This window comes from Zonotrichia leucophrys, chromosome 29 (genome assembly GCF_028769735.1).
Source record: "Zonotrichia leucophrys gambelii isolate GWCS_2022_RI chromosome 29, RI_Zleu_2.0, whole genome shotgun sequence".
NCBI classification, from domain to species: domain Eukaryota; kingdom Metazoa; phylum Chordata; class Aves; order Passeriformes; family Passerellidae; genus Zonotrichia; species Zonotrichia leucophrys.
In genome coordinates this window covers 2,174,204-2,192,352 of record NC_088198.1, presented here as the reverse complement: position 1 = coordinate 2,192,352, position 18,149 = coordinate 2,174,204, and the positions used below count along the sequence as shown (strand labels likewise).

Genomic DNA, 18,149 nt, shown 5'->3' with positions numbered 1-18,149 from the left:
GTTTCCCTCATTCCCATTTCCTCCCATTCCCATTTTTCCTCCCCCATTCCCAGTTTCCCTCATTCCCATTTTCTCCCCCGTTCCCACATTCCCAGTTCCCCATTCCCATTTCCTCCCATTCCCCATTTTCCCCCATTCCCATTTTCCCCCATTCCCATTTCCTCCCATTCCCCATTTCCCCCCATTCCCCATTTCCCCCCCATTCCCAGTTCCCCCATTCCCCGTTCCCCCCATTTTCCCCCTCATTCCCAGTCCCCCCAGTTTGCCCAGTTTGCCCAGTTTGCCAGCTGTGCACTCACATCTGCAGAGCACTGTTACTTGCATTGATAAGGCCAAGGTCTTGGGTTTCCCCCAGGATCAACAAGGCACACTTTTCATGGCCCTGGGGACACACGGGGACATTGAGGGCAGGAGAACCCTCCCTGAACTGTCCTGCTCCCCCAGGTCACCCCCTGGCACCTGCTGGCCCTCCTTGGCGTGGACAGAGTGACCACGAGGCTCTGGGGGCCACCATGCCTTGGACAAAGTGACCACCATGGGTTGGACAAAGTGAACACCATGGGTTGGGAGTGACCACCATAGAATGGACAAAGTGACCACCATGGGTTGGGAGTGATCATCATGGCTTGGACCAAGTGACCACCATGCCTTGGACAAAGTGACCACAAGCCTATGGTTGCCATCATGGGTTGGGAGTGACCACCATGCCTTGGACAAAGTGACCATCATGGGTTGGACAAAGTGACCACCACAGGTTGGACCAAGTGACCACAAGCATCTGGTTGCCACCGTGGCTTGGACAAAGTGACCACCATGGGTTGGACAAAGTGACCACCATGGGCTGGACAAAGTGACCACTGCAGGTTGGACAAAATGACCACAAACCTCTGGTTGCCGCCATGGCTTGGACAAAGTGACCACCACAGGTTGGACAAGGTGACCACAAACCTCTGGTTGCCGCCATGGGTTGGACCAAGTGACCACCATGGGTCGGACAAAGTGACCACAAACCTCTGGTTGCCACCATGGGTTGGACAAAGTGACCACCATGGGTTGGGAGAGACCACCATGGAATGGAAAAAGTGACCACCATGGCTTGGACAAAGTGACCACCATGGAATGGACAAGGTGACCACAAGCATCTGGTTGCCACCGTGGCTTGGACCAAGTGACCACCATGGGCTGGACAAAGTGACCACAAACCTCTGGTTGCCGCCATGGGTTGGACAAAGTGACCACCATGGGTTGGGAGTGACCACCATAGAATGGACAAAGTGACCACCATGGGTTGGACAAAGTGACCACCATGGCTTGGAGAAAGTGACCACTGCAGGTTGGACAAAATGACCACAAGGCTCTGGTTGCCGCCATGGCTTGGACAAATTGACCACCATGGGTTGGACAAGGTGACCACAAACCTCTGGTTGCTGCCATGGGTTGGACAAAGTGACCACCATGGCTTGGACCAAGTGACCACCAGGCTCTGGTTGCCACCGTGGCTTGGACAAAGTGACCACCATGGGTTGGGAGAGACCACCATGGAATGGACAAAGTGACCACCATGGGTTGGGAGTGATCATCATGGCTTGGACAAAGTGACCACAAGGCTCTGATTGCCACCATGGAATGGACAAAGTGACCACAAGCCTTTGGTTGCCACCATGGCTTGGACAAAGTGACCACCATGGCTTGGACCAAGTGACCACCATGGAATGGACCTAGTGACCACCATGGGCTGGACAAGGTGACCACAAGGCTCTGGTTGCCACCATGGCTTGGGAGTGACCACCATGGGTTGGACAAAGTGACCACCGCAGGTTGGATCAAGTGACCACAAGCCTTTGGTTGCCACCGTGGCTTGGACCAAGTGACCACCATGGGTTGGACCAAGTGACCACCATGGAATGGACAAAGTGACCACCATGGGCTGGACAAGGTGACCACAAGGCTCTGGTTGCCACCATGGGTGGGACAAAGTGACCACCATGGCTTGGACAAAGTGACCACCATGGGTTGGACAAAGTGACCACCATGGGTTGGGAGTGATCATCATGGCTTGGACCAAGTGACCACCATGGGTTGGACCAAGTGACCACCATGGAATGGACAAAGTGACCACCATGGGTTGGACAAGGTGACCACAAGGCTCTGGTTGCCACCATGGCTTGGGAGTGACCACCATGGGTTGGCAGTGACCACCATGGGTTGGGAGTGACCACCACGGGTTGGACCAAGTGACCACCATGGGTTGGACAAGGTGACCACCATGGAATGGACAAAGTGACCACCAGGGGCTGGACAAGGTGACCACAAGGCTCTGGTTGCCACCATGGCTTGGGAGTGACCACCATGGGTTGGACAAAGTGACCATCAGAGGTTGGATCAAGTGACCACCATGGAATGGACAAAGTGACCACCATGGGCTGGACAAGGTGACCACAAGGCTCTGGTTGCCACTGTGGCTTGGACCAAGTGACCACCATGGGCTGGACAAAGTGACCACCATGGCTTGGGAGTGACCACCACGGGTCGGACAAAGTGACCACCATGGGTTGGGAGTGATCATCATGGCTTGGACCAAGTGACCACCATGGCTTGGACCAAGTGACCACCATGGGTTGGACAAAGTGACCACCATGGGCTGGACAAGGTGACCACCATGGAATGGACAAAGTGACCACCATGGGTTGGACAAGGTGACCACAAGGCTCTGGTTGCCACCATGGCTTGGGAGGGACCACCATGGGTTGGACAAAGTGACCACCATGGCTTGGGAGTGACCGCCATGGGTTGGCAGTGACCACCATGGCTTGGACCAAGTGACCACCATGGCTTGGACCAAGTGACCACCATGGGCTGGACAAGGTGACCACCATGGGTTGGACAAGGTGACCACAAGGCTCTGGTTGCCACCATGGGTTGGACAAGGTGACCACCATGGCTTGGGAGTGACCACCATGGGTTGGCAGTGACCACCATGGGTTGGGAGTGACCACCACGGGTTGGACCAAGTGACCACCAGGCTCTGGGTGCCACCACGGCCCGGGAGGACACCCAGGTGCCCCAGAGGTGCCCCCCATGCCAGCCCCATGCCCACCTTGCTGCAGGCCAGGTGAAGAGCCGTGTTCTTGTTGACATCCAGCACAGTAATGTTTGCTTTTGCTTGGAACAGCAGGAACTCTGCAAGGAGGAGGAGGAGGAGGAGGAGAAGAACTGGTGAGGAAGAGGCAAAAAATGTCCCCAGGGCCTGCCAGGAGAGGGGACAGCTCTGGGAGCAGCAGCACCCTGATGCCTCAGGTTTTTACAGATATTTTTATATTTTATATATATTTATTTTTCAGATTTTGTGCTGCTTTAGGCTGTAGTTGTGAGATTCATGGTGTAGTGACTCAGGTTTTTATAGATATATATTTTATATATATTATATATTTTATATATATTATATATTTTATACATATTATATATTATACTCTATCTATAATATATATATAATACATATATTATATATATATTATATATATTTTATCAATAATATATATTTTATAAATATATTATATATATATAAAATATATTTCATATATAAAATTTTCAGATTTTGTGCTGCTTTAGGCTGTAGTTGTGAGATTCATGGTGTAGTGACTCAGGTTTTTATAGATATATATTATATATATATATACATTATATATTTTATATATATTATATATACTATATATTATATACTTTATCAATAATATATATTTTATATATATTATATATATTACATATTTCATATATAAATTTTTCAGATTTTGTGCTGCTTTAGGCTGTAGTTGTGACATTCATGGTGTAGTGACTCAGGTTTTTATATATATATATTTTATATATATTATATATATATTATATATATATTTTATCAATAATATATATTTGATATATATTATATATATTACATATTTCATATATAAAATTTTCAGATTTTGTGCTGCTTCAGGTTGTAGTTGTGACATTCATGGTGTGGTGACTCAGGTTTTTATATGTATAAATTTTATATATTATATATTTTATATATTATATATAATATAATATATTATATTATATAATATATAATATATATAATATATATTATATTATATTATATTATATTATATTATATTATATTATATTATATATTATATTATATTATATTATATATATGATATATTTTATATATAAATTTTTCAGATTTTGTGCTGCTTTAGGCTGTAGTTGCGAGATTCATGGTGTGGTGACTCAGGTTTTTATATATATATATTTTATATATATTATATATTATATATTATATATATATATATTATATATATATATATATAATATGTTATATATTACATAGTATATATAGTATATATTATATAGTATAGAGTATATATTATATAGTATATAGTGTAGAGTGTACAGTATATATATTTTATATATATAATATATAATAAACAGCTGAGCATGAACTCTCATCCCAAGAGCTTCACTCCCTCACCAGAAGCAGAATCCCCAAGCCCTCAGTACCCACCCAGTGCCACCATGTGCCCATTCCCCAATGATGCCACCCTGGGTACCCACCCAGTGCCGCCGTGTGCCCGTTCTGTGATACCATCCTCGGTACCCAACCAGTGCTGCCGTGTGCCTGTTCTGTACCCACCCAGTGCCGCCTTGTGCCCGTGCTCTGATGCCACCCTCGGTACCCACCGTGTGCCTGTTCTGTACTCACCCAGTGCCGCCGTGTGCCCGAGCTCCGATGCCACCCTCAGTACCCACCCAGCGCCGCCGTGTGCCCGCTCTGTACCCACCCAGTGCCGCCGTGTGCCCATTCTGTGATACCATCCTCGGTACCCACCCAGTGCCGCCGTGTGCCCACTCGGTACCCACCCAGTGCCACCATGTGCCCGCTCTGTACCCACCCAGCGCCTCCGTGTGCCCGCTCAGTACCCACCCAGTGCTGCCGTGTGCCCGCTCTGTAGCCACCCAGCGCCTCTGTGTGCCCGTTCTGTACCCACCCAGTGCTACCATTGGTACTCACCCAGTGCCACCCTCGGTACCCACCCAGTGCCGCCGTGTGCCCGTGCTCCGATGATGCCACCCTCTGTACCCACCATGTGCCCGTTCTGTACCCACCGTGTGCCCGCTCTGTACCCACCCAGCGCCGCCGTGTGCCCGAGCTCCGATGCCACCCTCTGTACCTGCCGTGTGCCCGTTCTGTACCCACCGTGTGCCCGTTCTGTACCCACCCAGTGCCGCCGTGTGCCCGAGCTCCGATGCCACCCTCAGTACCCACCCAGTGCCGCCGTGTGCCCATTCTCTGATGATGTCACCCTTGGTACCCACCCAGCGCCCGTTCTGTACCCACCCAGCGCCGCCGTGTGCCCGTTCTGTACCCACCCAGCGCCGCCGTGTGCCCGTTCTGTACCCACCCAGTGCCCGTTCTGTACCCACCCAGTGCCCGTTCTGTACCCACCCAGCGCCGCCGTGTGCCCGAGCTCCGATGCCACCATCAGTACCCACCCAGTGCCCGCTCTGTACCCACCCAGCGCCGCCGTGTGCCCGAGCTCCGATGCCACCCTTGGTACCCACCCAGTGCCGCTGTGTGCCCGTTCTGTACCCACCCAGTGCTACCATTGGTACTCACCCAGTGCCACCCTCAGTACCCACCCAGTGCCGCCATGTGCCCGTTCTGTACCCACCCAGTGCCGCCGTGTGCCCGAGCTCCGATGCCACCCTCGGTACCCACCCAGCGCCGCTGTGTGCCCACTCTGTACCCACCCAGTGCCACCCTCGGTACCCACCCAGCGCCGCCGTGTGCCCGAGCTCCGATGCCACCATCAGTACCCACCCAGTGCCCGTTCTGTACCCACCCAGTGCCGCCATGTGCCCGTTCTGTACCCACCCAGTGCTCTGTACCACCGTGCCGTCGTGGGCCGTTCTGTACCACCAGTACCACCACCGTGTGCCCGCTCGGTACCCACCCAGCGCCCCGTCTGTGCCACCAGCCACTCGGTACCCACCATGCGCCGTGCCGCGTGCCCTCGGTCCCCCACTTGTCGCCGGTCCACGAGGGCCTGGTGGCGCAGCAGCAGCCGCAGCCCCCGCACGTTGTCGGCGAAGGCAGCGGCGTGAAGGGGGGTCCTGCGGGCACGGGGGGGGCACAGAGTTACAGGTCATTCTCTCATAACATTAATTTTTAGTTCATATTTTCATCATATTCATATTTTAATAATATTAATATTTTAAGTGCATATTTTCATAATATCCATATTTTTAATAATATTAAATTTTAGTCCATATTTTCATAATATTAATATTTTAATTATATTAATTTTAGTTAATATTATAATAATATTCATATTTTCATAATATTTGTATTTTAAATAATATTAATTTTTAGTTCATATTTTCATAATATTCATATTTTAATAATATCCGTATTTTCATTAATATTAATTTTTAGTTCATATTTTCATAATATTCATAGTTTAATAATAATAAGATTTTTGAGTGCATATTTTCATAATATTCATATTTTAAATAATATTAATTTTTAGTTCATATGTTCATAATATTCATATTTTTAATAATATTTTTTAGTTCATATTTTCATAATATCCATATTTTTAATAATATTAATTTTTAGTTAATATTTTCATAATATTCATATTTTCATAATATTCGTATTTTAATAATATTAATTTTTAGTTAATATTATCATAATATTCATATTTTCATAATATTCGTATTTTTAATAATATTAATTTTAAGTTCATATTTTCATAATATTCATATTTTTAATAATATTAATATTTTAAGTGCATATTTTCATAATATCCATATTTTTAATGATATTAAATTTTAGTTCATATTTTCATTATATTCATATTTTTAATAATATTTTAAAGTCCATATTTTCATAATATTCATATTTTAATAATATTAATTTTTGAGTGCTTGTTTTAATAAAATACATATTTATGAGTTCATATTTTCATAATATTCATATTTATGAGTTCATATTTTCATGATATTAATATTTCATGAGTTCACATTTTCATAATATTCATATTTTTAATAATATTAATATTTTTGTGTGAATATTTTCGTAATATTCATATTTTTGCTTTATATTTTAAACTCATATTTTTATTTCATTTAAATTTTAAAAAAATTATTCTGTCTTTCTATTATATTAATTAATTTATATTAATAAATCAATATTGGTAAAGCAAATGTAATACATAAAATTATTAATTATTAATTATTAATTATCAATTATTAATTATTAATTATTAATTGAATGCTCACCTTCCTTTGGCATCTCTGCTATTAACAATCTTGGCACCCAATGCTTCCAGCAGCATTTCAGCAGTGCCGTCCTGGTTGTTAATTCTGACAAAGGGGAGAATAATTTGAATTATTTTGAGGTAAAATTCCCCTTTCAGCCCATCCCATAAATTCCAAGGCCAGGAATTATTCGAATTATTTTGGGGTAAAATTCCCTTTTTCATCCCATCCCAGAGACTTCAAGGCCTGGAATAATTTGAATTATTTTTGGGTAAAATTCCCTTTTCAGGCTCCAAATCCCAGAATTATTTTGGTTTAAAATTCCCTTTTCACCCCATTTCAAGGGCTCCAAATCCCAGAATTATTTTGGGATAAAATTCCCCTTTTTCAGCCCATCCCATAAATTCCAAGGCCAGGAATTATTAGAATTATTTTGGGGTAAAATTCCCTTTTCAGCCCATCCCAGAGGCTTCAAGGCCTGGAATAATTTGAATTATTTTGAGGTAAAATTCCCCTTTTCAGCCCATCCCAGAGGCTCCAAATCCCAGAATTATTTTTGGGGTAAAATTCCCTTTCCGAATTCCTTTGGAATAATTATTTGCAATAATCCAGAATTATTTTGGGGTAAAATTCCCTTTTCAGGCTCCAAACCCCAGAATTATTTTGGGGTAAAATTCCCTTTTCACCCCATTTCAAGGGCTCCAAATCCCAGAATTATTTTGGTCTAAAATTCCCTTTTCAGCCCATTTCAAGGGCTCCAAACCCCAGAATTATTTTGGTTTAAAATTCCCTTTTCACCCCATTTCAGGGGCTCCAAATCCCAGAATTATTTTGGGGTAAAATTCCCTTTTCATCCCATCCCAGAGACTTCAAAGCCTGGAATAATTTGAATTATTTTTAGGTAAAATTCCCCTTTCAGCCCATCCAAGGCCTGGAATTATTAGAATTATTTTTTGGGTAAAATTCCCTTTTCAGGCTCCAAACCCCAGAATTATTTTGGTCTAAAATTCCCTTTTCACCCCATTTCAAGGGCTCCAAATCCCAGAATTATTTTTGGGGTAAAATTCCCTTTCCGAATTCCTTTGGAATAATTATTTACAATAATCCAGAATTATTTTGGGGTAAAATTCCCTTTTTCAGCCCATCCCAGAGGCTTCAAAGCCTGGAATAATTTGAATTATTTTTGGGTAAAATTCCCTTTTCAGGCTCCAAATCCCAGAATAATTTTGCTCTAAAATTCCCTTTTCAGCCCATCCCAGAGACTCCAAAGCCTGGAATAATTTGAATTATTTTTAGGTAAAATTCCCCTTTCAGCCCATCCAAGGCCTGGAATTATTGGAATTATTTTTGGGGTAAAATTCCCTTTCCGAATTCCTTTGGAATAATTATTTGCAATAATCCAGAATTATTTTGGGGTAAAATTTCCTTTTCAGCCCATCCCATAAATTCCAAGGCCTGGAATAATTTGAATTATTTTTGGGTAAAATTCCCTTTTCAGGCTCCAAACCCCAGAATAATTTTTGGGTAAAATTCCCTTTTCACCCCATTTCAAGGGCTGCAAATCCCAGAGTTATTTTGGGATAAAATTCCCCTTTTTCAGCCCATCCCATAAATTCCAAGGCCTGGAATAATTTGGATTATTTTGGGGGTAAAATTCCCTTTCAGCCCATCCCAGAGGCTTCAAGGCCTGGAATAATTTGAATTATTTTTAGGTAAAATTCCCCTTTCAGCCCATCCCAGGGACTCCAAGGCCTGGAATTATTGGAATTATTTTTGGGGTAAAATTCCCTTTCTGAATTTCTTTGGAATAATTATTTGCAATAATTCAGAATCATTTTGTTCTAAAATTCCCTTTTCAGGCTCCAAATCCCAGAATAATTTTGCTCTAAAATTCCCTTTTCAGCCCATCCCAGAGGCTTCAAGGCCTGGAATAATTTGAATTATTTTTGGGTAAAATTCCCTTTTCAGGCTCCAAACCCCAGAATAATTTTGGGGTAAAATTCCCTTTTCAGGCTCCAAATCCCAGAATTATTTTGGGGTAAAATTCCCTTTTCAGCCCATTTCAAGGGCTCCAAACCCCAGAATTATTTTGGTTTAAAATTCCCTTTTCAGGCTCCAAATCCCAGAATTATTTTTGGGGTAAAATTCCCTTTCCGAATTCCTTTGGAATAATTATTTGCAATAATTCAGAATTATTTTTAGGTAAAATTCCCCTTTTTCAGCCCATCCCATAAATTCCAAGGCCTGGAATAATTTGAATTATTTTTGGGTAAAATTCCCTTTTCAGGCTCCAAATTCCAGAATAATTTTGCTCTAAAATTCCCTTTTCATCCCATTTCAGGGGCTCCAAATCCCAGAATAATTTTGGGGTAAAATTCCCTTTCCGAATTATTTTGGAATAATTATTTGCAATAATCCAGAATTATTTTGGGGTAAAATTCCCCTTTTTCAGCCCATCCCAGAGGCTTCAAGGCCTGGAATAATTTGAATTATTTTGGGGTAAAATTCCCTTTTCAGGCTCCAAACCCCAGAATAATTTTGGGGTAAAATTCCCTTTTCACCCCATTTCAGGGGCTCCAAACCCAGAATTATTTTGGGGTAAAATTCCCTTTTCAGATTCCCTTTTCAGGCTCCAAATCCCAGAATTAATTTGGTTTAAAATTCCCTTTTCACTCCATTTCAGGGACTCCAAATCCCAGAATTATTTTGGGGTAAAATTCCCTTTTCAGATTCCCTTTTCAGGCTCCAAATCCCAGAATAATTTTGCTCTAAAATTCCCTTTTCATCCCATCCCAGGAACTCCAAGGCCTGGAATAATTTGAATTATTTTTGGGTAAAATTCCCTTTTCAGGCTCCAAACCCCAGAATTATTTTGGGGTAAAATTCCCTTTTCAGGCTCCAAACCCCAGAATTATTTTGGGGTAAAATTCCCTTTTCACCCCATTTCAAGGGCTCCAAACCCCAGAATTATTTATGGGTAAAATTCCCTTTCTGAATTCCTTTGCAATAATTATTTGCAATAATCCAGAATTATTTTGGGGTAAAATTTTCTTTTCAGCCCATCCCATAAATTCCAAGGCCTGGAATAATTTGAATTATTTTTAGGTAAAATTCCCCTTTCAGCCCATCCCAGGGACTCCAAGGCCTGGAATTATTGGAATTATTTTTGGGGTAAAATTCCCTTTCCGAATTCCTTTGGAATAATTATTTGCAATAATCCAGAATTATTTTGGGGTAAAATTCCCTTTTCAGGCTCCAAATCCCAGAATAATTTTGGGGTAAAATTCCCTTTTCAGCCCATCCCATAAATTCCAAGGCCTGGAATAATTTGGATTATTTTGGGGGTAAAATTCCCTTTTCAGGATCCAAATTCCAGAATAATTTTGGGGTAAAATTCCCTTTTCACTCCATTTCAAGGGCTCCAAACCCCAGAATTATTTTTGGGTAAAATTCCCCTTTTTCAGCCCATCCCATAAATTCCAAGGCCAGGAATTATTGGAATTATTTTTGGGGGTAAAATTCCCTTTCCGAATTCCTTTGGAATAATTATTTGCAATAATCCAGAATTATTTTGGGGTAAAATTCCCTTTTCAGGCTCCAAATCCCAGAATAATTTTGGGATAAAATTCCCTTTTCACCCCATTTCAAGGGCTCCAAATCCCAGAATTATTTTTGGGGTAAAATTCCCTTTCCGAATTATTTTGGAATAATTATTTGCAATAATCCAGAATTATTTTGGGGTAAAATTCCCTTTTCAGCCCATCCCATAAATTCCAAAGCCTGGAATAATTTGAATTATTTTGGGGTAAAATTCCCTTTTCAGGCTCCAAACCCCAGAATAATTTTGGTTTAAAATTCCCTTTTCAGCCCATCCCATAAATTCCAAGGCCTGGAATAATTTGGATTATTTTTAGGTAAAATTCCGCTTTCAGCCCATCCAAGGCCTGGAATTATTGGAATTATTTTTGGGGTAAAATTCCCTTTCTGAATTTCTTTGGAATAATTATTTGCAATAACCCAGAATTATTTTTGGGTAAAATTCCCTTTTCAGGCTCCAAATTCCAGAATAATTTTGCTCTAAAATTCCCTTTTCATCCCATCCCAGAGATTTCAAAGCCTGGAATAATTTGAATTATTTTTAGGTAAAATTCCCCTTTCAGCCCATCCAAGGCCTGGAATTATTGGAATTATTTTTGGGGGTAAAATTCCCTTTCCGAATTCCTTTGGAATAATTATTTGCAATAATCCAGAATTATTTTGGGGTAAAAATTCCCTTTCACCCCATCCCAGAGACTTCAAGACCTGGAATAATTTGAATTATTTTTAGGTAAAATTCCCTTTTCAGCCCATCCCAGGGGCTCCAAACCCCAGAATTATTTTTGGGTAAAATTCCCCTTTTTCAGCCCATCCCATAAATTCCAAGGCCAGGAATTATTAGAATTATTTTGGGGTAAAATTCCCTTTTCATCCCATCCCAGAGACTTCAAAGCCTGGAATAATTTGAATTATTTTTAGGTAAAATTCCCCTTTCAGCCCATCCAAGGCCTGGAATTATTGGAATTATTTTTGGGGGTAAAATTCCCTTTCCGAATTCCTTTGGAATAATTATTTGCAATAATCCAGAATTATTTTGCTCTAAAATTCCCTTTTCAGCCCATCCCAGGAACTCCAAAGCCTGGAATAATTTGAATTATTTTTAGGTAAAATTCCCTTTTCAGCCCATCCCATAAATTCCATGCCTGGAATTATTTGAATTATTTTTGGGGTAAAATTCCCTTTCCGAATTCCTTTGGAATAATTATTTGCAATAATCCAGAATTATTTTGGGGTAAAATTTCCCTTTTCAGGCTCCAAATCCCAGAATTATTTTTGGGGTAAAATTCCCTTTCCGAATTCCTTTGGAATAATTATTTGCAATAACCCAGAATTATTTTGCTCTAAAATTCCCTTTTCAGCCCATCCCAGAGACTTCAAGACCTGGAATAATTTGAATTATTTTTGGGTAAAATTCCCTTTTCAGGCTCCAAACCCCAGAATTATTTTGGGGTAAAATTCCCTTTTCAGGCTCCAAATCCCAGAATTATTTTGGGGTAAAATTCCCTTTTCAGATTCCCTTTTCAGGCTCCAAATCCCAGAATAATTTTGCTCTAAAATTCCCTTTTCAGCCCATCCCAGGAACTCCAAGGCCTGGAATAATTTGAATTATTTTTGGGTAAAATTCCCTTTTCAGGCTCCAAACCCCAGAATTATTTTGGGGTAAAATTCCCTTTTCAGGCTCCAAATCCCAGAATAATTTTGGGATAAAATTCCCTTTCAGAATTCCTTTGTAACCATTATTTACAATAATCCAGAATTATTTTTGGGTAAAATTCCCTTTTCAGGCTCCAAATCCCAGAATAATTTTGGGATAAAATTCCCTTTCAGAATTCCTTTGTAACCATTATTTACAATAATCCAGAATTATTTTTCTATATATTTGCCTCACTTACACTGCACAGTGCAATGGAGTAAAGGGATTTCCCTCAAGGTACGCGAACGGGTTGTGTTCAAGTAACAATTCCAGACAATCTTCGTGCCCTGAGGAGACACAAAAGCTGGAGCAGCTTTGCCCTAAATCCCAAAAATCCCAAAAATCCCAAAAATCCCAAAAACCCCAAAAACCCCAAAAGAAGAGGAGAACCATTTATATTTTGGAGTGGCTCATGGTCCCACCACTGTGAGAAGCTCAGTGCATGGGTGAGGAGTTGCTGTAGTTCATGGACCCAAAAAAACCATAAAAAACCCCAAAAAAAACCCCCAAAAAAGTAGGACAACCCTCAAACTCCACAAAAACAAGAGGACCAATTGGATTTTTCATTAGAGCACGCTAAAAAAACCCATAAAAAACCCAAAACCCCACAAAACTAGGAAGACCATTTGTATTTTGGAGTGGCCCATGGTCTCACCACTGTACAAGGCCCAGTGCATGGACGAGTAACTGGGGTCCACACACCCCCAAAAACCCCACAAAAACTCAAAAAAACTCCAGAAAAATCCCAAAAACCCCAAAAACCCCAAAAGAAGAGGAGAACCATTTGTATTTTGGAGTAGATCAGGTTCTCACCACTGTAGGAGGCCCAGTGCATGGGTGAGGAGCCGCTGTAGTCCACAGCCCCCAAAAAAACCCCAGAAAATCCCCCAAAAAACCCCAGAAAATCCCCCAAAAACATAGAAAAACCCCAAAACTCCACAGTTTCAGAGCAGATCAGGCTCTCACCACTGTAGGAGGCCCAGTGCATGGGCGAGTAGCCGCTGTAGTTTATGGACCCAAAAAAACCCCCAAAAAACCCCAGAAAAAACTCAAAAAACTCCAGAAAAACCTCAAAAAAAAACCCGAAAAAAAACCCCCAAAAACCCCAAAAGAAGAGAAGAACCATTTCTATTTTGGAGTGGCCCATGGTCTCACCACACGAGTAGACGCTGTAGTTCATGGACCCCAAAAAACCCAAAGAAACCCAAAAAAACCACCCCCAAACTCCCAGAAAATCCCCCCAAAAATACAGAAAAACCCCAAAACTCCAGAGTTTCAGAGTGGCCCATGGTCTCACCACTGTAGGAGACCCAGTGCATGGGCAAGTAGCCGCTGTAGTTTACGGACCCAAAAACACCCCGAAAAACCCAGAAAAAACTCCAGAAAAACCCCAAAAAACTCCCAGAAAAACCCAAAAAACTCAAAAGGAACAAGAGGACCATTTGGATTTTCGATTAGAGCAGGCTCTCACCACTGTAGGAGGCCCAGTGCATGGGCGAGGAACTGCTGTAGTCCACCATGAACCCCAAAAAACCCAAAGAAACCCAGAAAAAACTCAAAAAACTCCAGGAAAAAAATGAAAAAAAACCCCAAAAACCCCAAAAGAAGAGGAGAACCATTTGTATTTTGGAGTGCCTCATGGTCTCACCACTGTAGGAGGCATGGGCGAGTAGCTGCTGTAGTCGACAGACCCAAAAACCCCAATAAAACCACCCCCAAACTCCCAGAAAATCCCCCAAAAAACACAGAAAACCCCCAAAACTCCATAGTTTCAGAGTAGATCAGGCTCTCACCACTGTAGGAGGCCCAGTGCATGGGCGAGTAACCGGGGTCCACAGACCCCCAAAAACCCCAGAAAAACTCAAAAAAACTCCAGAAAAACCCCAAAAAACTCCTGGAAAAACCCCAAAAACCCCCAAAACCCCACAAAACCAGGAGAACCATTTGTATTTTGGAGTGGCTCATGGTCTCACCACTGTAGGAGGCCCAGTGCATGGGCGAGTAGCCGCTGTAGTCCACCATGAACCCCAAAAAACCCAAAGAAACCCAGAAAAAACTCAAAAAACTCCCAGAAAATTCCCCCAAAAATATAGAAAAACCCCAAAACTCCACAGTTTCCGAGTAGAGCAGGCTCTCACCACTGTAGGAAGCCCAGTGCATGGGCGAGTAACTGGGGTCCACAGACCCCCAAAAACCCCACAAAAACTCAAAAAAACTCCAGAAAAAAAACCAAAAAAAACCCCAAAAACCCCCAGAAAATCCCCCAAAAACACAGAAAAACCCCAAAACTCCACAGTTTCAGAGTGGCTGAGGCTCTCACCACTGTAGGAGGCCCAGTGCATGGGCGAGTAGCCGCTGTAGTTTATGGACCCAATAAACCCAAAAACCCCAAAAAAATCCAAAAAACCACAGGAAAACTCCAGAAAAACTCCAGAAAAAAATGAAAATAAACCCCAAAACCTCCAAAAGAAGAGGAGAACCAGCTGGATTTTGGTGTAGATCAGGCTCTCACCACTGTAGGAGGCCCAGTGCATGGGTGAGGAACCGCTGTAGTCCACAGACCCAAAAAACACCCCCAAAACCCCAAAAAACCACAGGAAAACTCCAGAAAAACCCCAAAACTGCAGAGTTTCAGAGTGGATGGGGCTCTCACCACTGTAGGAGGCCCAGTGCATGGGCGAGCAGCCGCTGTAGTCCACAGACCCAAAAACACCCCGAAAAAACCCAAAGAAACCCAGAAAATCCCCATAAAACTCCAGAAAAACCCAAAAAAATCCCAGAAAAACCCAAAAGACCCAAAAGGAACAGGAGAACCATTTGGATTTTGGAGTAGATCAGGCTCTCACCACTGTAAGGGACCCAGTGCATGGGTGAGGAGCCGCTGTAGTTTATGGACCCAAAAAACCCAAAAAAACCACCCCCAAACTCCCAGAAAATCCCCCAAAAAACACAGAAAAACCCCAAAACTCCAGAGTTTCAGAGTAGATCAGGCTCTCACCACTGTAGGAGGCCCAGTGCATGGGCGAGGAACCGCTGTAGTTTATGGACCCAAAAAAACCCCAAAAACCCCAGAAAAATCCTCAAAAAAAAAACCCCAAAAAACCCAAAACTCTACAAGACCAGGAGAACCATTTGTATTTTGGAGTGGCTGAGGCTCTCACCACTGTAGGAGGCCCAGTGCATGGGCGAGTAGCCGCTGTAGTCCACAGACTCAAAAAACCCCAAAAAACTCAGAAAAACCTCAAAAAAAACCCCCAAAAACCCAGAAAAACTCCAGAAAAAAAACTAAAAAAACCCCCAAAACCCATAATGAGGTGAAGACCATTTGGGTTTAGGAGTGGATCAGGTTCTCACCACTGTAGGATGCCCAGTGCATGGGTGAGGAACCGCTGTAGTCCACAGCCCCAAAAAACCCCAAAAAACCCAGAAAAAACTCAAAAAACTCCAGAAAAACTCCAGAAAAAAATGAAATAAACCCCAAAAACTCCAAAAGAACAGGAGAACCATTTGGGTTTTGGAGTAGATCAGGTTCTCACCACTGTAGGGGACCCAGTGCATGGGTGAGGAGCCGCTGTACTCCACAGACCCAAAAAAACTCCTCAAAAAATCAGAAAAACCCTGAAAACCCAGAAAAACTCCAGGGAAAAAAACCAAAAAAAACCCAAAAAAACCCCCAAAACCCATAATGAGGTGAAGACCATTTGGGTTTTGGAGTGGATCGGGTTCTCACCACTGTAGGAAGCCCAGTGGGCGAGTAGCCACTGTAGTTCATTGACCCAAAAAAACCCCAAAAAACCCCCAAAAAAACCCAGAAAATCCCCCAAAAAACATAGAAAAACCCCAAAACTCCAGAGTTTCCGAGTAGATCAGGCTCTCACCACTGTAGGAGGCCCAGTGCATGGGCGAGTAACTGGCGTCCACAGACCCAAAAACACCCCGAAAAAACCCAAAGAAACCCAGAAAATCCCCATAAAACTCCCAGAAAAACCCAAAAGACCCAAAAGGAACAAGAGGACCATTTGGATTTTTGATTAGAGCAGGCTCTCACCACTGTAGGAGGCATGGGTGAGTAGCTGCTGCAGTCGACAGACCCAAAAAACCCAAAAAAACCACCCCCAAACTCCCAGAAAATCCCCCCAAAAACACAGAAAACCCCCAAAACTGCAGAGTTTCAGAGTAGATCAGGCTCTCACCACTGTAGGAGGCCCAGTGCATGGGCGAGCAGCCGCTGTAGTCCACAGACCCAAAAAAACCCCTCAAAAAATCAGAAAAAAATCCAGAAAAACCCCAAAAAACTCCCGGAAAAACCCCAAAAACCCCCAAAACCCCACAAAACCAGGAGAACCATTTGTATTTTGGAGTGGCTCATGGTCTCACCACTGTAGGAGGCCCAGTGCATGGGCGAGTAGCCGCTGTAGTTTATGGACCCAAAAAAACCCCAAAAAACCCCAGAAAATCCCCCAAAAAAGTAGGACAACCCTCAAACTCCACAAAAACAAGAGGACCATTTGGATTTTTGATTAGAGCAGGCTCTCACCACTGTAGGATGCCCAGTGCATGGGCGAGCAGCCGCTGTAGTCCACAGACCCAAAAAACCCCAAAAAACCCCAAAAAACCCAGAAAAAATCTCAAAAAACTCCAGAAAAACCTCAAAAAAAACCCGAAAAAAAACCCCCAAAAACCCCAAAAGAAGAGGAGAACCATTTGTATTTTGGAGTGGCTCATGGTCTCACCACTGTGAGAAGCTCAGTGCATGGGTGAGGAACCGCTGTACTCCACAGACCCAAAAAAACTCCTCAAAAAATCAGAAAAAAACCTCCCAAACCCCCAGAAAATCCCCCCAAAAAACATAGAAAAACCCCAAAACTCCATAGTTTTTGAGTGGCTGAGGCTCTCACCACTGTAGGAGGCCCAGTGCATGGGCGAGTAGCTGCTGTACTCCACAGCCCCAAAAAACCCCAAATAAACCCCAGAAAATTCCCCCAAAAAAGTAGGACAACCCTCAAACTCCACAAAAACAAGAGGACCAATTGGATTTTTGATTAGAGCAGGCTCTCACCACTGTGAGAAGCCCAGTGCATGGGCGAGTAGCTGCTGTAGTCGACAGCCCCCAAAAAAACCCCAAAAAACCCCCAAAAAAACCCAGAAAATCTCCCAAAAATACAGAAAAACCCCAAAACTCCATAGTTTCAGAGTGGCTGAGGCTCTCACCACTGTAGGAGGCCCAGTGCATGGGCGAGTACCCACTGTAGTCCACCACGGCGTCCAGCGGGTCAGTGGACAGCGCCGCGCGCAGCAGCGTCCGCAGCACCTCCAGGTGCCCGCAGGCCGAGGCGAAGTGGATCGGGGTGCGGCCCTTGGAGTCCCGGCACAGGACAAAGGCATCGTGGTCCAGCAGGGCAGCCAGGCAGTCCTCGCAGCCAGTCACGGCCTGGGCACACACAGACATCGTCAATGGGTTTGTATATTTGTATATATTTTATATTTTTATATATTTTTTATATTTATTTATCTATATCTCCATTTCTATACAGATACATCGTGGTCCAGCAGGGCGGCCAGGCAGTCCTCGCAGCCA

At 43.1% G+C, this 18,149-nt stretch overlaps 1 protein-coding gene across 1 annotated transcript in view; it reads right to left on the bottom strand.

The window, feature by feature from the left end:
• Positions 1 to 18,149, bottom strand: part of ANKRD52 (ankyrin repeat domain 52) — a 72,766-nt gene that overhangs the window by 17,696 nt on the left and 36,921 nt on the right. The window contains exons 21-27 of the mRNA XM_064734912.1: positions 17,783 to 18,002; positions 12,771 to 12,858; positions 7,303 to 7,386; positions 6,019 to 6,132; positions 5,285 to 5,322; positions 3,098 to 3,180; positions 300 to 382 (exon numbers count right to left, since the gene is read on the bottom strand). Coding sequence (XP_064590982.1) covers positions 300 to 382; positions 3,098 to 3,180; positions 5,285 to 5,322; positions 6,019 to 6,132; positions 7,303 to 7,386; positions 12,771 to 12,858; positions 17,783 to 18,002 — 710 coding nt within the window. The remainder of the gene's footprint in view (positions 1 to 299; positions 383 to 3,097; positions 3,181 to 5,284; positions 5,323 to 6,018; positions 6,133 to 7,302; positions 7,387 to 12,770; positions 12,859 to 17,782; positions 18,003 to 18,149) is intronic.